The 22737-nt window shown below is 38.4% G+C and overlaps 1 protein-coding gene across 2 annotated transcripts; it reads left to right on the top strand.

Annotated features, from left to right (window-relative positions):
• LOC122281310 (oxysterol-binding protein-related protein 1D-like) lies at nucleotides 1–21114 on the top strand. 2 transcript variants are annotated; one of them, XM_043092685.1, is made up of 8 exons: nucleotides 1–931; nucleotides 15805–16161; nucleotides 16840–16927; nucleotides 17485–17954; nucleotides 18763–18918; nucleotides 19082–19390; nucleotides 19893–20237; nucleotides 20739–21114. In XM_043092685.1, exons 1-8 carry the CDS (start codon nucleotides 419–421, stop codon nucleotides 20922–20924), a joined length of 2424 nt encoding a protein of 807 aa, XP_042948619.1. In that variant the 5' UTR covers nucleotides 1–418; the 3' UTR covers nucleotides 20925–21114. The 2 variants fall into 2 exon arrangements, with proteins under 2 accessions (XP_042948619.1, XP_042948620.1); XM_043092686.1 differs by lacking the exon at nucleotides 20739–21114 and adding an exon at nucleotides 20509–20730.
• The last annotated feature ends 1623 nt before the right edge of the window (nucleotides 21115–22737 follow it).

The raw sequence follows: 22737 nt of genomic DNA, 5'->3' as shown, positions 1-22737 counted from the left end.
TTAATTGGAGTAGGCTTGGAGGTGGGAGGCGAGGAAGCCACAGGCGTTGCAGTGATCTCTGCTGGCTACTGAATTTACTGACTTAAGGCCATTGCCTTAAATGCATGTGTGCACCCTACTCTACTCAGACTTCCCACTTCTTTTGTTAACAACCCCATCCACGCTTCCTTCCCCTCTCTCTCTCTGATTTCAGGCTCCGTTTTGTAACTCCTTGTCTTGATCTTTATGTCATCGCCCAAACGTTTCGTTTCTCAGTCCCCTTTCGGTTCCGATCGGGTCCTGCATTGCTCGAACCACCTCAAATCGGAGCCTTTCATTTCTAGAACCCGCTTTTGGAGTTGATCCCTACTTGTTTTTGTGACTCCGTGATTGACGATGGCATGTTGTGGGTCTCTCTGAATGTTCTTGAGTGCTCGACATGAATCCACTGTGCTGCATTGCTCCGGTTTCGATCGATCGGGATCGGGCCAACCCAGCCGTAGCCAAATCCCCCGGTCAGTGCCACTTGGGGCTTGATGCGTCAATAAAATCTGTGAACTATCACAAACCGGGTCTCTCGGCTCGGGTATCGTCGACCGGAATCGATTCTGACAAAGTTTCGGCCGCGAACCAGGATGTCGAAGATGCCGTCGTCGAATCCATCGATTCGAAAGTGTATGGGGGCTTCGGTGGCAGTGTTGCCGGGATTCTGTACAAGTGGGTGAACTACGGCAGGGGGTGGAAGTCGAGGTGGTTCGTGCTCGAAGACGGGGTGCTCTCGTACTACAAGATTCACGGCCCCGACAAGATTCTAATGAGCCCTGCGAGAGAGCAAGGCGGTAGGGTGATCGGCGAGGACTCTCTGAGGTATATGAGGAAGGCTAATTGGAGTAGCAACCGGCTCGGCGTGTCGAACAAGCAGTGCAAGCCTTTTGGCGAAGTTCATTTGAAGGTTCTTGCCTTTAGTTTGATCCAATAAAAAATGCACATTTAATTTCGTTTATTTTCTTATTCGATTTGATAGGTTTCTGATTATTTGATTTATCAGTTCAGTTTAAATGTGAGATTTCAGTTTACTATAAGATGTTGATGTTATCTTAAGTACAAGAAAAGTAATACTTGTTTGGGTGTCCTTTTTTTCTTACGTCTTGTATTGCATTGCCTAGGGGAAAAGAAAGTAAAAGTAAATTAAAGTTGGAAGAGTCTCCGGTTAGTTTTCCTCAGTTTTCAGGCAGTTTTTACAGTTGGACATAGGGTGATGAATAATTTAGTTTAAAGGTATTGGAGATGAATAAAGTTTAAATTTCATATATTCTAGACGTACATATTGCAGCAGAGCTCCAAAATTCAGGACCGGGTTGTTAGATGACATGCACTTCACGATACATAGGCCCAGAAGAGTGGTTTGTAAACAAATTGGCACAGAATGTAAACCTGGAAGGCAGGAGACACCCCCTCTTCACTGCACACACATGGACTAGGGGATTATTTCCTGAAGCAATGAAGAAAATTAACCACGGAAAAGAAAAGTAATGAAATTTGGGGGCAACTCTTAGAGAGAGAGAGAGAGAGAGAGGGAAAAAAGAGGGGGGGGGGGGGGGGAGCAATCCCTATAAATAGCAATCTCTAGTAACCACAAGTCCACATGTACAAGCATGTGCATGTGACTAAAGTTGCTTTATCAAAAAAAAAAAAAAAAAAAGAGAAAAAGAAAAAAGACTAAAGTTGTGTAACACCCCGTTCGCGTAGGATAGAGACGTTAGTAACACACATGATAAAATGCCTGGTAAAGAGACTCATTACTCTTAAAGACCTCATTTATTGAAAGAAACTTAATTGAAAGGATATAAATAGTCTTGAAACTTGAAACTGAATAAAGCAAAACATGAGCTAGTCTTAAACAAGACTAGTTATTGAAATGACATAAAAGAAACTTAATCCTTGTGTAAAAGACACTTATTCATCTCTAAGTCCTTATACTAAATCTACTCCTGGCCATCCAGCTCTGCATCATCATAATCACCATCTGTGGCAATCAACATAGAAGAAAACAAAAAGACAAACAACAAAAATGAGTCGAATACTCAGTAAATAATACATCATACCGTAAAATACTATCTAGCTTAGCATAAATTTGATTTTTAAAGCCTTATCATAACTTTCATATAACATTCATGGATTAACATGAACGGAAACATTCATAATCGTGGCAAACATGAAGCGTGAATGCATGAGTAACTTGTTTATCTTGAATTATACTTATTTCATGGTGAATCACGCTTGAATCCATGGCACCACATAACTTGTCATGTAGTGAAACACGCTTGAGTCCGTGTTTCACTTAACTTACATAACATGGAGTGAAACACGCTTGAGTCCGTGTTTCACTTATCTTGCTTGACGTGGAGTGAAACACGCTTGAGTCCGTGTTTCACCTATCTTGCTTGACATGGAGTGAAACACGCTTGGGTCCGTGTTTCACTTATCTTGCTTGACATGTAGTGAAACATGCTTGGGTCTATGTTCACTTAACTTGCATGACATGGAGTGAATCACGCTTGGGTCCGTGTTTCACTTATCTTGCTTGATATGTAGTGAAACATGCTTGGGTCCATGTTTACTTAACTTGTATGACATGGAGTGAAACACGCTTGAGTCCGTGTTTCACTTAACTTGTGGTAACCACGCTTGAGTCCGTGGTACCGTCTTAGCATAACTATGGTAAACACGCTTGGGTCCGTGTTACCTTAAAATGTTTATCTTTCTTAATGCATGATAATTTTCTTGGACTTCATAGACTTTTCTAGCATGGCATATTCTTATACATGGCATGGCATAACATGATATATTCTTGTACATGGTATAGCATAGCATGACATGGCCTAACATGAATTAATCATTTTATGACATTTCATGGCATGCATGATCTCAAAACTACATGAATATGGCATACATGATCTGGCTATTTATTACATGGCATGCTTGTCTTAAGTTATTGCATGAACAATACATGGCATACATGGTCTAAGCACTACATGAATGAAGCATGCATGATCTGGCTATTTTAATTCATAGAATACCTATCTTAAATTATTATATGATCATATCATGGCTTCCATGTGATTTTAGTAACATTCAATCCATCAATCAACAATCCAACAATCCATAAAAGCATAACATATATATAGGCTTACTTTCATGTAAATCATCATAATTCATAGAAGTTCATGAAAGCGATCTAACCTTGACTTGGCTCTTAGCGCAACGTAGATAACCATCAAAACCATATCATATTATCATACCCAATTATAATATTTACATTACACATACATTTATATGATCATATTATTTACCTCTTAGTGCTGCTTCCAAAATCTCACGTCATAGCTCGTGACCTATACGAGGCACTAGACGTTACTAATCTTTCTAGAAGACGTGTCGTAGCAATCTAATTACTTAAAAACTTACCATAGAGATAATTTAATAAATATTCAAATATAAAAAAATTACCTAAAATAATATCATTCCAAAGCTCATATCATAATCTTAATAATTTTATAAAACTTAGTTAAAGGTCAATTGAAATATTAGCTAAGATAATAAGTTGAAACAATGTAAAAGAATTCTTTAAAATATGCTTAAAAGCCCTTCAATATATTGTATAAAAGAATGAGTCTAAGACTAATATATTTATTTAAGTGAAACTTTGGTCTGATTTAAGTTTCAGCCCAGCCCCAATTACAGAAAACATTTAAGGTTACTAGAACAGTTTCTGTAAATACAACCAGCCCAGTAAAAAAAAATCAAGCCCACAAGAAATCAACTCACTTAACAATTAAAACAAGTTTCTGAAATATACTAAAATCAAGCCCAAATTAAAACAAAAGTCCATATTAATGAAACATGTCTAATAAACCTCAAGCCCAGCCCACAAGGAAAATAGCCCACGTATATGATCAGGTTTAAGACATAAAGTCTGCCTAGTTACTAGAGGGTAAAGAGGTAACTTCACCAAAAGTACCTTTATGAGGCAGTTTACGGAAAGGTTAGGTGCAGTGGGTTGAAGGGCATTTGTGTAATAACTAAAATTTGCATGTGCTTTTCAGTAAAGTAAAAGAAATAAAAGGATATGAACAAAGCAATTAATCATTTGCTGGAGAAAGCAAGCCAGCGATGGGATCTAAGGCTTGCTAAGGAAAGGTAACATGTGACAAGAGAAAGAGAAAAGAGGTGGCAGACTGCAGTGGCTTACCAGATGGTGGGGTGTTCAACGAAGTGGTTGACTGGTAGAGTCTGTGCAGATCTGAAGGTGCTCTGATGAGGTGTCAAAAAAAAAAAAGAAGGGGCTGCACGAGTGCTATCTTTTTCTTTTCCCTCTTTGTCAACTAAAATTTCTGAATCATTAATCTGGGGGTCTGGTGAGATTTTATAAAGGTGAGGGAAAGGGCTTTACGGGATTTTTTAGGAGATTAGCTAGAGTTTTCAGGGGATTAGCTAGATCTGATTTGGTTTTGATCTTAGAATCTTTTCAAAAAAATTTTAAACCTATCCGATAATAACAAAGAATACAAGATAAAAGGAAACCACTTTAGAACTCTAATTAATCTGGTTCATTATCTTATTTAATAAATAAATAATTATAAGCATTTGAAGATAAATAAATAAGTAATTAATAAAAAGAATAAATATAAAAATAACATAACTAAATCATTTCTAACTGAATTAACCTAAATTCTAGGTTCGTATGTTACAAGTTGCTTTTCCGTATTTAACCTTCTGGTCTACAAATAAAGATTTGTAACTACTTTTAAAATATTTTCCAATTGAAAGCAAGAAAATTGGAGGAAAGATGTTGCGATGATTTATCTCGCACTCTTAACAGCTTTTACATGCATTCTAGTTGCTGCATACTCTAATTCTACTTTATGGAATGCGATAAACCCAGGGATGGGGGGGGGGGGTTGTGGGGGGAGGTGAATCTATATGTTCTGTAAATATCTCTCATTAGAACAGTTTCTACTTGCAAATTGATTATTATGTTGCTTATGTGAACTTCAATTATGACCATTGGTTAAATATATGTAATGTCCTCATGAAAGGCCTAAGCCACATGGCATTACTCTTGGGCTTGTAGAAGCTTATTCTTTAATACTTCATTTATTGATTGTAATAGACTTTCATGGCATGACTTTTCATGAATTCCCTGTATCACTAAACTAGTACACTTAGGCATTGATTTTGTATATGTCCCACATACTTGGGTCCTTGTGTACTGTTTTTTATCAATAAAAAATTGTTTACTGAGAAAAAAAGAAAAGAAAAAGAAAGGCCAAACCACATGATTTATATTTGAAAAAGACTATCTGATGATACAATTGGAGTTTTATCGGAACATTATAAAGAGCAAGAACTTCTCATTCCCAGCAATGTGTAATCTCATGTACCACCTACCCTTATCACTTGTCAAAATGGGGGTATTACAATATATATGATGTATGTGAGTTTGGGAGATTATGGTATCATCTCCAAGGACCTCTGATGCAAATTAGGAGGATGCTCCATAATTAGTGGAGCTGTTTTAATTTGTTGTTATCTTTTCGTGATTTATTGCTTTCCTAGTTAGATTATTATTTCCTAGTTTTTTTCTATCTGCAATTGTTATTTTCTAGTTAGATTAATATTCTATTATGTTGGCTATTTAAGGATCAAGGATGTACAATTAAAGGTACTTTTGAATAATTAATGAAATTGAATGTTTGATCCTGAGATGTGACTAGTCTGGTGAGATGCTAGAAACCTATTAATTTAGTTTTTTGGAGAGATTCCAATTTTATAGAGAAAGATTATGTGTTTTTCTCTTCTTGGCATCGATGTGAGCTTGAACCAGGAAGTTGGCACCAATTTTGGTATCAAAGCCAGGAGATGTTGACTGCACTACGTATTGAGAAACAATGTAGAGAAGGTGTATCAATTGGCACTAGGTAGTGAGAAACAAATGGGGACCTCGGTTGGGAAGAAAACGATATCAATGGATCCAAGCCCAGAACGTGTCACAACGCCTTCATTCCAAAGGCCACCATTATTGAAAGATCAACCCAAGGGCCCAGTGATTGGAGACCAGAAAGGAAAAGCAAAAGCTACAAGCGAAGGGCCACAATGTTATAAATGTAAAGGTTTTTTACACTATGCTGTTGTGTTTTGTACAAGAGATAAAAAAGTAGCCTTCATATGTGAAAAGAATTATTGGTAATGGATGTTGTTGAAGAAACAGATGAAGAGGAGACCGATGGGGTAGTCACGGTGAGGAAGAACACTTGGGTTCATCGGATTTACATAGCTGCGTGATCCATCGAGCGTTGACTATAATTAAGAAAGAGCTTCAAGCTAATCTTGAGTGATTGCGTACTAATATTTTTCACGCGCATGAAACATAATGGTCAAGCTTTGAACGTCATTATTGATAATGGCAGCGGATGAATGTGATTTCCAAAACATTTGTAGAACGTTTGGGGTTGAAGATTGAAAGCATCCTACTCCTTATTGGATCAGTTGGGTTAATGAAGAAAACTTAGTCCTAGTGAAGCAACGATGTTTGGTTAAATTTTCATTGGGAAAAAAATGTGGACGAGGCTTGGTGCGACGTGATCCATATGACCGTTTGTCACATGCTATTGGGGTGTCCATGACTCTATGATCGGAGGGTTTCCTATGATGGGTATGCAAACGCTTACTCCTTTAATTTCAAAGATAAGAAATTTGTTTTGGATCCTTTGCAGATCTTGGAATTTGAGACATAAAAGGAACCTGTCTCAGTTTTGATCATGTGTCAATTTTCTCGAGTCATACATAATGAAGCTATGGTGCTAGTGGTAGTAAGGCGTGAAATGAAACAAGATGATGGTTATGTTTCAGTGGAACTCGCCACACTGTTGGAGGAATTTCAGGACATTATCCCGGATGAGATACCAAAGCAACTACCTCCAATGCAAGATTTGCAAGATGCTATAGACTTGATCCCCGGATCAACCTTGCCTAATTTAGTGCACTATCGCATAAGCCCAACAGAGAATGAAGAGCTCAGCGGAAAAATTCAGCAATTGTTAGACAAAAGCTTTATCTGAGAGAGTCTTAACCCCTACGCTATTCTAGTTATACTTACGTCCAAGAATGATGGTAGTTGGAGGATGTGCGTAGATAGTCAAGCAATTAACAAGATAACAGTGAAATACTGTTTTCCCATTCCCCGTCTTGATGAGATGTCGGATTTGCTAAATGATTCCTCTACTTTCACTAAGATCAACCTTCGAAGTAGATACCACCAAATCCGTATTCGGCCGGGTGACGAGTGGAAGACTGCCTTCAAAACGAAAGATGGTTTGTTTGAATGGTTACTGGTTAGTCATGCCCTTCGGATTGACCAATGCGCCAAGCACCTTTATGTGCGTTATGACACAAGCTCTCAAGCCATTCTTGGGTAACTTTGTTGTTTATTTTGATGATATCCTAATCTTTAGCCGAAGTTTACAGGACCATTTAGGCCATGTTGAGCAGGTATTGAAGACTTTGAGAGCTAAACAACTTTATATTAATCGGGGCAAGTGTTTGTTTATGAAGAAAAGTGCCAAATTTCTGGGTTTTATAATTTTTGATCAAGGTGTCGAGGTTGACTCTGCAAAGGTGCAAGCTGTTTAGAATTGGCCAACGCCCCAGAATTTTTCCGAAGTCAGGAGCTTTCACGGTTTGGCCACGTTCTATCGCCTTTAGTACTATAATGGCCCTAATCACTGAGTGCTTGAAAGCAAAGAAATTTTCGAGGAGTGCTGCAGATGCCAAGGCCTTCACCAAAATTAAAGAGAAGATGGGCAAGCACCATTTCTTAAGTTGCCTAATTTCTCCAAAGTTTTTGAAGTGGCTTGTGATGCCTCACATGTAGGAATTGGGGGTGTATTGAGTCAAGAAGGTCGCCACATCGCTTTTTACAGTGAGAAGCTTAATGACACTCTCCAGCGATATTCGATATATGACATAGAATTCTATGCTTTAATTCAAACTCTCAAGCACTGGCGATCATGTTTGATTCATAGAGTGTATTCTTTACATTGATCATGATTCCTTGAAGCATCTAAATTCCCAACGTAAGCTAAATGCCCAACATGCTCACTGGATGGACTATTTGCAGCAGTTCGAGTTTGTTATTGTAGAATTATAGGGAGATTTAATTTGATGATCTGTTAGCAATGTTAGGGGCTAAGATTGAGGAGATCTACAGCTAATGGATCATGTTTTCTTATCCCATGATTTTAGGAGATTTGGTAGTCTGTTACCAAATCCGTAGATATAAGTTTCCGTTTTTATATCTTTCTGTTTTAGGTAGTTTTGATTCTTTCCTAGGTAAGTTGTAAATATCCCTAAAATAGATGAGTATTATCATCTATATATAGAGGAGAATGTAATCATTATTCGAAATATATTGGAATATTGAGTTTTTCCTTCCAAATCGATATGGTATCAGAGTATTCTCTGAACCCTAATTCTCTCATATGACCAACTACGGGAAACGTGATTCAACTGCTACCGTTTCCCAAATCACCTCCAATCAGGAAGCCATGGCTTCCAGCAACAGTAGTGCAGATAGTAACCTCATGCCCATTATAGGACATAAACTGAATGGAAACAACTATCTCCAATGGTCCCATTCCGTAATGATGTTCATATGCAGAAAGGGCAAAGACGATTATCTCAACGGGGTTGCTGTCAAACCGAACAAGACGGATGAAAAGTTCAAAGTTTGGAATGCTGAAAATAATATGGTCATGTCATGGCTCATTAATTCCATGACAAATGACATTGGAGAAAATTTTCTTCTCTATGGAACAACAAAGGAGATTTGGGATGCTACCAAGCAAACGTATTCTAACAATGAGAATATGTCGGAATTGTTTGAGGTGGAGAGTGTTCTCCATGACTTCCGCCAAGGAGAGAGTTAACGGTGACTCAGTACTTCAACACACTCAATCGCTACCGGCAGTAGCTGGACTTGTTCGAGGAGCACAATTGGAGCTGTCCGGATGATGGAATCAGGTATAGACAGATTATTGAACAGAAAAGAATATACAAATTTATGATTGGATTAAATAAGAATCTCGATGAAGTACGAGGAAGAATCTTAGAATCCAAACCACTGCTAAATATTCGGGAAGCATTTTCAGAAGTTCGGAGAGAGGAAAGTCGAAAGAAGATCATGATGGGCTCTCAAGATTCTGTGACAAATCCTGAGAGCTCAGTCCTTTCAGTTAGAGGAAATCCATCCAACAACAATGATCACAGACTTTAAAGGGTGACCATGGTGTGATCATTGTCGACGTCCTGGTTACACCAAGGACACTTGCTGGAAGATTTACAGCAAACCTGCAGACTGAAAGCCTTCCCGGTTTGCTAATGACAAAGAAGGACGAGGCAACCTCGTCTCCATGGATTAAAAACCATCACCCGAACCCACTCCCTTCAGCAAGGAACAAATAGAAGTCTTATAGAAATTGTTCAGCCAATCCTTGCCTGCACCTACCCCCACTGTGGTTGGTACTGGTTCCTTGGCACAAAAAGGTAGTTTTTTGAGTGCTTTAAATGTTAAAAAGGAGAAGCTAAGTCCATGGATTATAGACTCAGGAGCATCTGAGTATATGACTGGAGATGAGAAGCTTTTTTCCACTTACAATCCATGCTATAAAAATTTAACTGTGAGAATAGCCGATGGTTCAATCTCAAAGGTGGCTGGTACAAGTTCTGTTAGAGTTTTAGAGAACATCACTCTTGATTCAGTTCTCCTTGTGCCAAAATTAAAGTTCAGTTTACTGTCCATTAGTAAACTCACTTGGGATCTCAACTGTGTTACTAAATTTAGCTCCAATCTGTGTGAATTTTAGGTCTTGGACTCAGGGAAGACGATTGGCAGTGCTAAGATGTGTTCGGGGCTCTATCTTCTAGAGGTTAATTATCCTCCTCAAGGAGCAACTCACCAATCCGATTGTTCAGTGTCCATAGTCCTATTTCTTTGTTTGTGAGTCGGTCTAATAATGATGGTGCAATTATGTTGTGGCACTATAGGTTAGGTCATCCAAATTTCTTGTATCTTGAGAAGTTGTTTCCTTCATTATTCCATAATAAAAATCCAAATGAGTTTAATGTGAGGTTTGTCAATTTTCTAAACATATTCGTAATTCTTATCCTAACCGATCCTACAAAGCATCTCAACCTTTTTCCATGATTCATAGTGATGTATGGGGTCCTTCTAGGATCAAAAATGTTAATGGTTCTCGCTGGTTCATTTCATTTATTGATGATCACACTAGACTCACATGGGTATTCCTCATGAAAGGAAAATCAAAGGCAAACCAGATTTTCAAAACCTTCAACACCATGATCCAAACACAATTCCAAGCAAAAATCCAAATTCTGAAAACTGACAATGCGAAAGAGTATTTCAACTCCATTCTTAATGATTATCTCTTGAGTCATGGTATAATTCACCGAAGTTCCCATGTCAACACTCCTCAGCAAAATGGTATTGCCGAAAGAAAAAACTGGCATCTTCTTGATGTTGCTCGCTCCCCAATGTTCTCTACCCATGTACCAAAATTTTTCTGGGGTGAAGCCCATCCTCACTGCCGCATATCTCATAAATAGGATGTCATCTCGTATTCTCAAATTCTAGACTCCTTGTCAAATTCTTCTCGAGTCCTTTCCTAATACTCGTCTCATTTCCACCATTCAATTCAAAGTTTTCGGGTGCTCAGCTTTTGTCCATGTCCATCAACAACACAAGGACAAACTTGATCCTAGAGATTTTAAATGTATTTTCCTTGGGTACTCTCCAACTCAAAAAGGATATAAGTGCTACTCACTGGTCACTAAACAGTTCTATCACTCCATGGATGTCACCTTCTTTGAGCAACAACCTAATTTCTCCAAATTTGATATTCAGGGGGAGACTAATTCTATCTAGGAATACCAGCTTTGGGATATTGAAGAATCATCTCATTTCTCTCCTAATTCTGACCAACCCTGCCCATCACTAAATCATGAATCCATTCCTCCTCAAAATCTCTTCCTTGAATCTCCTTACTTCCTAGAATCTCCTTCTCAAGATCAAACCAACAATCCGCCTACTAATCCACCTCAAAATCTGGACATTATTCAATCAACAAAGAATGATGAGTTGATTACCTACTCAAGGAGGAGAAAGAACCAAAAGGAGATGGAACAACAAGCATCTCTTGAGCAAACCCAAGAGTTTGACCCAAGTCCTAGATCAAGTGAAGATCCATCAGGTAACTATAATCCCGAAACTAATGATGATAGTGACTTTTCTATTGCTGTGAGAAAAGGTGTAAGATCATGCACAAAACACCCTATATACACATTTGTGTCATATGAATGGCTGTCACTGAAGTTCAAAGCATTTGTTGCCAACCTCGACAACATCCATGTTCCTAATAATATACAAGAAGCTCTCAGCTCACTTGAGTGGAGATCAGCAGTGTAGAAGAAATTCATGCACTTGAAAAAAATGGAACCTAGGAAATCTCAGAATTACCAGTCGGAAAATGCCCAGTAGGCTACAAATGGATCTTCACAGTCAAATATAATAAAGATGGGAGTGTTAATCGATTCAAGGCACGGCTGGTTGCAAAGTGATTCACCCAATCATATGGAATCGACTATGGGGAGACATTTGCCCCTGTAGCCAAGTTAAACACAGTTTGGGTTCTACTATCTTTGGCTGCAAACCTTGACTGGCCTCTCCACCAACTAGATGTCAAGAATGCCTTCCTAAATGGGGATCTAGCTAAAGAAGTTTACATGAAAGTTCCTCCAGGATTTGAGACACAAACTACACGCAACAAATTTTGTAAACTTAGGAGATCTCTATATGGGCTCAAGCAATCTCCAAGAGCCTAGTGTGAAAAATTCACAAAGGTAGTTAAGAAACATGGCTACTCTCAATGTCAGGTGGACCATACTCCATTTGTTAAACGCTCTCCTGCAGGAAAGCTTGCTGTCCTCATTGTATATGTGGACGGCATAATTCTAAGAAGAGATTATGAAGAGGAAATCCGCACCATCAAAAGTTTTCTAGCTACAGAATTTGAGATCAAGGACCTTGGGAATCTCAAATACTTTCTAGGCATGGAGATTGCGAGGTCAAGAAAGGGAATCTCTATCTCACAAAGAAAATATGTCCTAGATCTCTTAAAAGAGACTGGAATGCTCGGGTGTAAGTCGGCAGATACTCCTATGGATCCAACAACCAAACTAGGAGTTAAGGAAAATTGTGCACCCGTGGATAAAGGGAGATACCAAAGATTAGTGGGTAAACTAATATACCCATCTCACACACTACCAGATATTGGTTTTTCTATCAGCATGGTAAGTCAATTCATGAATAATCCAAATGAAGAACACATGGAGACTGTGTATAGAATCCTGAGATACCTGAAACTAACACTAGGTAAAGGATTATTTTTTGAGAAGAACCAAAGAATAGATATTGAAGTGTTTAGCAATGTAGATTGGGCAAGATCAGTACAAGACCGAAGATCAATGTGGGGTAATCTGGTCCCATGGAGAAGTAAGAAGCAATCAGTGGTGTCAAGGAGCAGTGCAGAAGCTAAATTCCGGGCAATGGCATACGACATTTGTGAGGGAATATGGTTAAGAATGGTGCTAAAGGAATTAAAGATTTTAGATGAAGAACCTATGAAAATGTTCTATGATAATCAGTCAGCAATCAGCATTGCCAAAAATCCAGTACATCATAGAACAAAACATGTGGAAATTGATTGACATTTCATAAAGGAGAAGATAGAGGAAGGAATAATCAAGATGTTGTACATGCCTACATGCATTCAAACAGCTGACATTCTTACCAAGGCTCTACGAGAAAGGTGTTTGATGATCTGAGTTCCAAGCTGGGGTTAATAAATGTAAAATTATAGGGAGATTTAATTTGATGATCTGTCAGCAATGTTAGGGGCTAAGATTGAGGAGATCTACAGCTAACAGATCATGTTTTCTTATCCCATGATTTTAGGGGATTTGGTAGTCTGTTACCAAATCCGTAGATATGAGTTTCCGTTTTTATAGCTTTCTGTTTTAGGTAGTTTTAATTCTTTCCTAGGTAAGTTGTAAATATCCCTAAAATAGATGAGTATTATCATCTATATATAGAGGGGAATGTAATCATTATTTGAAATATATTGGAATATTTAGTTTTTCCTTCCAAATCGATAGTTATCAGGCATAAGTTGGGGACTGAAAATAAGGTGGCTGACGCCTTAAGTAGGAGACCTCACTTGTTGCATATGTTTTCAGCTAATTTTATAGGATTTGAAAGTCTCAAAACGTAGTATGCTAATGATGAGGACTTGGGCAACGTGTGGAGTAATCTATCTACTCGTGCACATATTTGGTAGTGAATATTTTTTGAAAGATGAATATCTATTTTATGGAACACGGCTGTGCATTCCTCATGAGTCTTTCCAAGAGTTCCTAATTATAGAACTCCATGGTGGGGGTTTAGCTGAGCGTTTTGGATATGATTAAACATTTGCTATTGTTGTTGATCGGTTCTATTGGCCTCGGATGCGTAGAGATGTGCATACAATGGTTGATCGTTGTCAGATTTGCCAAATAAATAAAGGAACCAAGCAACAAGCGGGGCTCTATACACCACTCCCCATTCCGGACAAGCCATGGCAACATATTAGCATGGACTTTGTTCTTGGGTTGCCTAAAACTCTTCGGCAACATGACTCAATTATGGTGGTCGTGGATTGTTTTTAAAAAGTGGCGCATTTCGTTCCATGTCACAAGACTTATGATGCCTCAAAGATCGCTACATTATTCTTGCAAGAAGTAATCTGATTACATGGTGTTCCAGCTTCTATCATGTCTGACGAGGATGTAAAATTTGTGAGTTATTTCTGGAAGACATTGTGGACGAAAATGGGGATGAAAATGATGTTTTCTCGTGCATTTCATCCCCAAACAGACGGCCAAACTGAAGTAACCAACATGAGCTTGGAAAATTTAATACGTTGCCTCATCGCAGATCATGTCACCAGTTGGGATATAGTACTTCCACAAGCAGAATTTACTTTCAATAATTCTATTAACAGATCAACAGGGTGCACCCCATTCTAAGTGGTTTATGGTTTTCGACCTAGCACTCCAATCAATAACAACTCCTTATCATTGCCCCCCAAACCAAGCGAAGCTACACTAGATTTTTCTAGCTGTATGAGGGAAGTTCATGAAGAATGCAAATGACACCTTACCTTTCATATAGATTCTTATGCAGCTTCTACAAATGCAAGGCACAAAGATAGGCAATTCAGCATGGGTGATATGGTTCTTATTTGTTTAAGATCGGAGCGATTTCCTCCGGGGAGTTTTACCAAGCTTCATGCACAACGGGCGAGTCCTTTTAAAGTCGCCAAGAAATTGGGCACCAATGCGTATATCATTGATTTGCTCTCTGATTTTGGTATTCGGCGATTCACCCAATTTTTAACATAGAAGATCTCACTGAGTTTAAGGGTGATGAAAATGATTTTTCCACATTACCAACTCCAGAGGCATCACAAACACCAACTCTTTGTGTCCCAGCAAATATAGCTACTTGAGATGAGATTGCCTCCATACTTGATTACCAATTTGTTACAACCCATCGAGGAGGATATTACAAGTTTTTAGTGCAATGGAAAAATCGTCCAAATTCGGAATCAGTTTGGTTGCAAGCATTAGAAGTCCAGCGTTTACATCCGCATCTATTTGTTGCTTACACGTCAAAACTTGCCAGAGTCAAGTTCTTTAGGGGAGCTGAAAATTGATGCAAATTAGGAGGATGCTCCATAATTAGTGGAGCTGTTTTAATTGATTGTTATCTTTTCCTAATATATTGCTTTCCTAGTTAGATTAGTATTTCCTAGTTTTATTCTATCTGCAATTGTTATTTCCTAGTTAGATTAGTATTTTCTAGTTTTATTCTATCTACAATTGTTATTACCTAGTTAGATTAGTATTCTATTTTGTTAGCTATTTAATGATCAAGGATGTACAATTAAAGGCACTTTTGAATGATTAATGAAATTGCATGTTTTATCCTGAGATGAGACTAGTTTGGTAAGATGCCAGAAACCTGTTAATTTATTTTCTTAGAGAGATTCCAATTTTATAGAGAGAGATTTTGTGCTTTTCTCTTTTTAGCATTGACGTGAATTTGACAGGAAGGGCACCAACCTCCTAAGAGATCAGATCTCTATTCATGCATACAGTTTCACTCATGTTGTTCTCGTTTGTGTAAGTGATTCGTGTACCAAAGAGAAGTAGACTCTTAACCATGTATTCTCCCGACCTGCAGTTGAAAATTAAAGTTGGGTGTTGTTACCCACATCTCCAACGAACTCTTGCTCTGTTTAAGTTGTTGTAGCCTTAGTTTTACGAGTGTCTGGAATTCCATCAAAACCTACAGTCAGACTCCAATAACCAAAAGATAGTTGTTGGTTCTTGATCCTCCCTTATGCTGCTGTTGCACTTCTCATACCAGTTTTGGATGGTAACTTGTCCGAAATAAATTTACCCCTTTCATAAATATTGCTTACTGATCACACTAAAACAACTTGTGCATAGTTAGCTTATCCTCATGATACAACTGCTTTTCGTATTTTCTCACTTTTGCTTTGCATTTTTCGTGCCTGTGACCTCAGTCTTCCATATTTTCCTTTTGTTTTAGGGTTGCTGAGATTCTTTAAGTTTGCTTTACAGGTTTCTTCAATCCGTGCTAGCAAATCAGACGATAAAAGGCTTTCCATATTTACTGGAACAAAAACTCTTCACCTGCGCTCTGTATCTAAGGAGGACAGATTTGCATGGATTGAGGCACTGCTGGCTGCTAAAGATCTATTCCCTAGAACGTTGGCTAGCAATGATTTTGCATCTACTGAAGATATAGTTGTTTCAACAGAGAAGCTCCGAATACGATTATTGCAGGAAGGCATTGGTGAGGCCGTCATCAAAGATTGCGAATCAATCATGCTCTTAGAACTCTCGGAGTTGCAAAACCAACTGAAGGCTCTTCAATATAAACATGTTATGTTGCTAGACTCATTGAGACAACTGGAGGTATTTTTTTTGTTTTTCCCCTTCCATTTCTCCATCCTGGTTCATTATTCTGCGCTAAAAGATGCTTTAAAATGTAGGGATTACAATCATCCAATACTTCTGGGAATTGAGCTGGACAGCTTTTGTTCATTTTTCAAATGTTTGCATGGTGTTCTATCTTTTTGTTTTTTGGGCTTAAGATGTTCTTAAGAGATTTTGGTGGATTGTATGCAACTCACACCAAAGCAGGTTTTGGAATTTGATGTGTAGTTGATGCAGAACTTCAAAACCTTTTTGGCTTTCTCCACTTTATTTACTTGCTGTTTTTTCTTTTTAACCACAGCCATGCTCAGTATATTTTTGTTAGATGGTGGGTGACCAAATAGCTGTAGAATCTGTTGGTAGGTGTCTTAATAGAAGGTAGGGCAGTGCACTAGAGCAAAAGTGTCATGGTGTATATTATGACAGGGTGTTAGTTTGACTTCCTTACCTGCAGTATGGGTCTGTGACATAGAGATATGCCGTCCTGTTGGGGCTTGCGGTAAATGGCACCTGTTGATAATTGTCTTACAAGATTGTAGGTCTCTATACACTAGGGTAAAGAAACATCCCCCTGTTGGTCAAGTTTCTGTGTGAATATTTTGTTATAAGGTACTTAGTTTGAGGAATAATTTCTCCCTTCTAATTTGTTTTTTGCAGACAGATAAAATAGAGCTGGAAACTACTGTAGTGGATGAAACAAAGGAACGCGAGTCATGTTGTTTGCAAGGGAATAGAAGATTTAGTGGTTAGTTATGCTTTCTGTTGTGGACTGTAGTATTGCTTCGTTGAATTCATTTTCCTTAATGTTGAACTGACCTTGTAAACAAATTGTTTATCAAGAGGTATATTCTTTGGGTTCACTATGAATATATGAACATCCTCGCTATTACATGGACAACATGTCTAGTTAATGCACGACATTCTTATATCTTTGAAATCTATCCTTATTTACACTTACTATAATTCATTGTATGGAAACAAGATATGTTTTGATTTCCTCAATAAAAGATTTCAACGGCTAGGTTACATTTTAGGTAACTGCTGTTCTTGCATTATAACATTACATTGTATGCTTGGAGTTTTGTTTTTTTGTGGTGATACTTACATATCCTTAGCCCGACAAACCAGTCTTTCGTATTGAACTTTTCAGGATCTCAGTGAGGTTGCTCAAAAAGTTTCCTTCCCCCTAGTTATCTGTATGCATAGTAGTAATATACAACATATGTATACATAATTAGGCGCATGAGGTGTGCACACCCAGATTTTACCAAGCCACTCATTTTCTTTTCCTCTTGCTTGCAGATTTCTATTCTGTCATGTCAGAGGGTAGTGCAACTGACTCATGTGCTGATAATGAGAGTAACGATGGAGTAGATGTTGAAACAGATGAAGATGATGGAACGTATTTTGATACAAATGATTTTTTATCTGCAGACGCTTTAAGAAGTGCTTCATATAGGAGTAGGGAAGCTCTGGGAAATGCTTTTATATACGGTAGAGATTCTTTTTCTTCTGATCACTTGCATGGAGTTGAGAAAGAGATCAGGCTAGTTGAATATCCTTATGTCAAAAGAAGAGAAAATTTGCCCGAACCCAAGGAGAAAGAGAAGCCTGTTGGCTTGTGGTCAATTATTAAGGACAATATTGGAAAGGACCTCTCTGGAGTTTGTCTTCCTGTTTATTTTAATGAGCCACTGTCTTCTTTGCAAAAGTGCTTTGAAGATTTGGAGTATTCTTATTTGGTTGATCAAGCTCTGGAATGGGGAAAGCAGGTCAGGTTCTCACCTGTGCTTTCTTTTGTCACAAAGCAGATTTAACGCATGATGTCCTAGTTACATTTGTATTCCAGGTAGTTGAGATGCCGACCTTAGTTTTATTTTATAATGAATTTGGCAACTGATGAAATGATTATTACTTATAAATTATAAATGAAGAAAGACTTTGGAATCTAGTGTACAATTTATAAGCCATGAAATTTTCAACATGCAGTTATTTCTCTCTCTCTCTTTTTTTCTCGTCAGGGAGGGCAGGGCTTGTTGAGGAGTTCTGTTTTTTAATGCTAGTTCTTGGATTAGGGTCATAATCACTATTCACCCTTTGTTATAGTTTTGAAGAGAGGATACAGAGAACATTTCAAGTGGAATGCATGTTGCAATGTAGCAGAGGGACCAGCACATTCAAGTGTAGTTGACTGTGCGTAGTTTTTGATTCTCTAGTGTGTGTGAACACCCCCCTCCCCAACCCCCCAAAGTCCCTCACCAGCTCTAAGCCACGATTTAAGTGACCTTTTTTAGAACTCATAGCTTGGTTATGGTTTTTTCAAGAAAATTTGGTTCAATGAAGAATGCTGTGCTAGGGAATAAGAGAGGAACCGGGTTGAGATTTAACCATCTGTGAATGTAGTCAGAAAACCTTCTTTTCTTCATGCTTCATTCTATTGGTTTAAAATTGTGCTATGGAATTAATCTTGAGTGTTTACTCAATGGTTTTGTACTTGTTCTTGTGTTCCTTATGTTATGACCGGGTTTGACATATGTATGAGAATTGGGACTTAAAAAGTTTGGATTTAATGGGGTGCAGGGGAATGAGTTGTTGAGAATTTTAAAAATTGCAGCTTTTGCTGTATCTGGTTATTCATCAACGGAAGGTCGGCAGTGCAAACCTTTCAATCCTCTCCTTGGGGAGACATATGAGGCTGACTACCCAGATAAAGGGCTTCGTTTTTTCTCTGAGAAAGTAATTTTTCTCCCTTCTTGTTAAGCATGTTTTTTCTTCAAAGTTTCGATCTCTGAAATCATGTCTTGCCTTGTCATTCCAACCCATTGAACTTTGAGTTTTGGGGTGGAGGCTCTGTGTGTTAAAAGTGATAATTGTTGTCTAATAAGCAGCTACTACTCAGGTGAGTCACCACCCAATGATTGTCGCATGTCACTGTGAAGGAAAAGGATGGAAATTCTGGGCTGATTCCAATCTCAAAGGCAAGTTTTGGGGGCGTTCTATTCAGCTTGATCCTGTAGGTGTCCTTACTCTCCAGTTTGAGGATGGTGAGACGTTCCAGTGGAGCAAGGTTACAACTTCTATATATAATATCATACTTGGTAAAATCTATTGTGACCATTATGGAACCATGCGCATTAAGGGCAGTGGCAACTACTCCTGCAAGCTAAAGTTCAAGGAGCAGTCTATCATTGACCGAAATCCACATCAGGTACATTTTACATTTTGGAAGGAAATGATATAAGACACAATAACACTCTTCACACTTTCCATATGATGGACATGTCAGAAAAATGATTTCCTATGCTATGAAAGCTGATAAATACCAAACTTGTTCCTTTTCTTGATTCACAGCACTTTGGTTTTGTCCATTTCATGGTTCTTTTCTTTGAAACGAGGTTTCCACTTCTATCAATGTGCCACATGGTAGGTAGATATAGGATCTGGTGATAATCCATTTCTGCTCTGATCCATGTTGTATCATAGTCATCATAACATAACAAGAATTATCGTTCTACTTTTTCACAAAACCCACCTCCAACACCCCCCCCCAGGGGCTAGAAAGAAAAGGCTAATTTAGATATCCGTCCTATATGCCAACAAAATTTCAAAGTCATTGATGGGAAAGCACAATTGACAATTATAGTGGCCATGTTGAATTTCACTGCTGATTACTGGTAAGCATCACTGAGTTTGATCTTATAAAATCTCAGGTCCATGGATTTGTTCAAGACAATAGAACTGGAGAGAAGGTAGCTATGTTGGTTGGGAAGTGGGATGAGGCCATGTACTATGTGCTGGGAGATCCAACTACAAAGCCTAAGGGTTATGACCCAATGACAGAAGCTGTATTGCTGTGGGAAAGAGATAAATATGTTACGAAGACAAGATACAATCTCTCTCCTTTTGCAATATCCTTAAATGAACTGACAACTGGCTTATTAGAGAGATTGCCTCCGACTGACTCGAGGCTGAGGCCAGATCAAAGGCATCTAGAGAATGGAGAATATGAATTGGCAAATGCAGAGAAACTAAGACTTGAACAGTTACAGAGACAGGTATTTCCTCTCTCTCTCTCTCTCTCTCTCTCTCTCCCCCCCTTCTTTTTCTATGTATCTATCCTTTGAGCTGATGAAATTTGTAATAAGCTGTGTGATGAAGGATTATGTTTAGTTAGCCTCAGGTCTGGGGTATGTTTTACTAGTTGTGAACTTTTAGCCTTACACCACATTCAGCTATTTTTCAAAATGCTTCAGCTAGCATCATTTTTATTATAATTGCTTACTCGAGACATACTTTGATCATTCCTTATGATAACGTATTTTGCAGTAACAAATATAAATGTAAGAAATTATACAATTTGTACCTAAAGTCTGGATTTTGGGACTCCACTTTTGGAGCGCATTTGGGTTGGAAGCCACTATATACTGGAGTCATGGTTATCAGGGAATGAAGTTCTTAAGTTTTTGGTGATAAGTGAAATTTATTTAAATCTCCTTCCGTTTCTTTATCTTTTTTAATAAGCGCATTGAGCAGCTCCTGTTTACTTTGTTACACAGGCAAGGAAGTTGCAGGAGAGAGGGTGGCAGCCAAGATGGTTTCAGAAGGATGAGGATGGTTGCTACTGTTATAAGGGTGGATACTGGGAAGCAAGAGAAAAGAAGAACTGGGATGGGATTTATGATATATTTGGACAGAGTGGTGATTTGCCTTCTTGCTCAGGAGAAGGGCCCAACTTGCTCTAAATTATTTTAGTTCCCAACTTACGCTCCCTTATTTTCTCATCTTCCGCCTTTTCCTTGTACTGAATGTGAGTAAAATTGTGGGTGCTGTCAAGTAAAAGAGTTTCTCCAAGTGTAATAATTTAAGGTTGTTTGCGCTCTACTACACCCATTTTGTTGATTCAGAATTTATGATGGTGCACTCTTCCCTGCATGTGTGACCGAGATCTTGCCTTCTTTAGCACTTTTTAGAGGATTTCTTAGGGACTTAACTAGTAATCCAGCCTAAATGTTATGTTCTTCCTGCTCAAGATAACTCCGGAAGAAGAGTTTTGACGTAGGCTACTAGAAATAGAGCAGCAGAATGCAATACACTTCGCAATCGCACAAATCAAGAAACAAACACAAGAACAACCAAGAATCTACTATAATTCCTTGGCAGAGATTTTCGAGCAATCCCTAAGCTCCACAAGTTCTCTCTGTAACAATTATCGTTACAAGAATTCAGATAATTTTTCAGTAAACAGAACAGCCTTATTGTAATACACTTCCGATCCTAACAGAAAAAACAACTAACAAACTAAATGCAATTGAATACGACGTCACCTTGCTTTCATTCACCCCTTTCTAAAGTCTTCTCGCAACGCATCATTTTATTAATGTCTCAGCGCAGCGTACTGTAGCTCCACAATTACTTCTCCCTCTGCATCAACACGCACCATTTAACAAATGCAGTTAAAGTTGTACGCTCCACAATCACTTCTCCCTCCGCATCAACATGCACCATTTAACAAATGCAGTTAAAGCTGTTAGTCCTTCCTTCAGCCTTCAATCAGACACACCTTACATTCTCTCCTCCTTAAAGGACTTGCTCACGAGGCCTTAAATCAGACACACCTTCATAGTACAGTTCCTACCAAATGAGGATAAAGCTGATGCAGTTTATACAAACTTTCCCAAGAAGCATCTTCAGCCGTAGCCCCTACCCAACTGACCAACACTTCTGTAATAGCATGATTGCCCTTCCTTTATAATCCTCTCAAGAATCTGTTGAGGCTCAAGTTGTACTTGACCAGAAGAATTTATAGGGGGTAAAGTAGGTAATGGTACAATATGCTGGCCAAGTTTCTTTTTAAGACAGGAAACATGGAAGACTGGATGTATTTTTGAAGAGTCAGGCACATTCAGCTTATATGCCACAGTCCCTAACTTTTGGACAAGGAAAAGGCCATAAAAACATGGGGTTAACTTCATATTGTGTTTCATAGCTACTGTCTTTTGTCTATAGGGTTGAAGTTTAAAAAATACCCAATCCCCAACCTCAAATGACCTATCACTCCTTTTCCTATCAGCAAAGTACTTCATTCTTTGTTGTGCTCTGAGCATATTATTCCTTAATAAAATTAGCAACTCTTCCCTGGACTTGAGTTGCTTATCCACAGCATCATTTGAAGAGGTACCTGGCACATAAGCCAGCAATTTAGGAGGAGGGTATCCATAAAGAGCCTCAAAAGGAGTGATGTTAATGGTAGAATGGACAGTGGTGTTATAACACCATTTAAGCATTGACAACCAAGAATTCCATTCCTTAGGTATTTGACTGCAATAACACCTTAAGTAACCCTCCAAACATTTGTTCAATGCTTCTGTCTGCCCATCTGACTGTGGATGGTAAGAGGAACTAAAATCCATTGAAACTCCTTGCAACTGAAATAATTGTTTCCAAAATGCATTGGTGAAAACTGTGTCTCTATCTGAAACAATAGAACGAGGTAGGCCATGTAACTTGAAAACACCATTAAAGAATACTTGAGCCACCTTAGCTGATGTATAAGGA

The sequence above is a fragment of the Carya illinoinensis genome, chromosome 11, assembly GCF_018687715.1.
Source record: "Carya illinoinensis cultivar Pawnee chromosome 11, C.illinoinensisPawnee_v1, whole genome shotgun sequence".
NCBI lineage: Eukaryota > Viridiplantae > Streptophyta > Magnoliopsida > Fagales > Juglandaceae > Carya > Carya illinoinensis.
The sequence above is the reverse complement of the archived record's forward strand: the minus strand, read 5'-3'. Positions and strand labels throughout refer to the sequence as shown.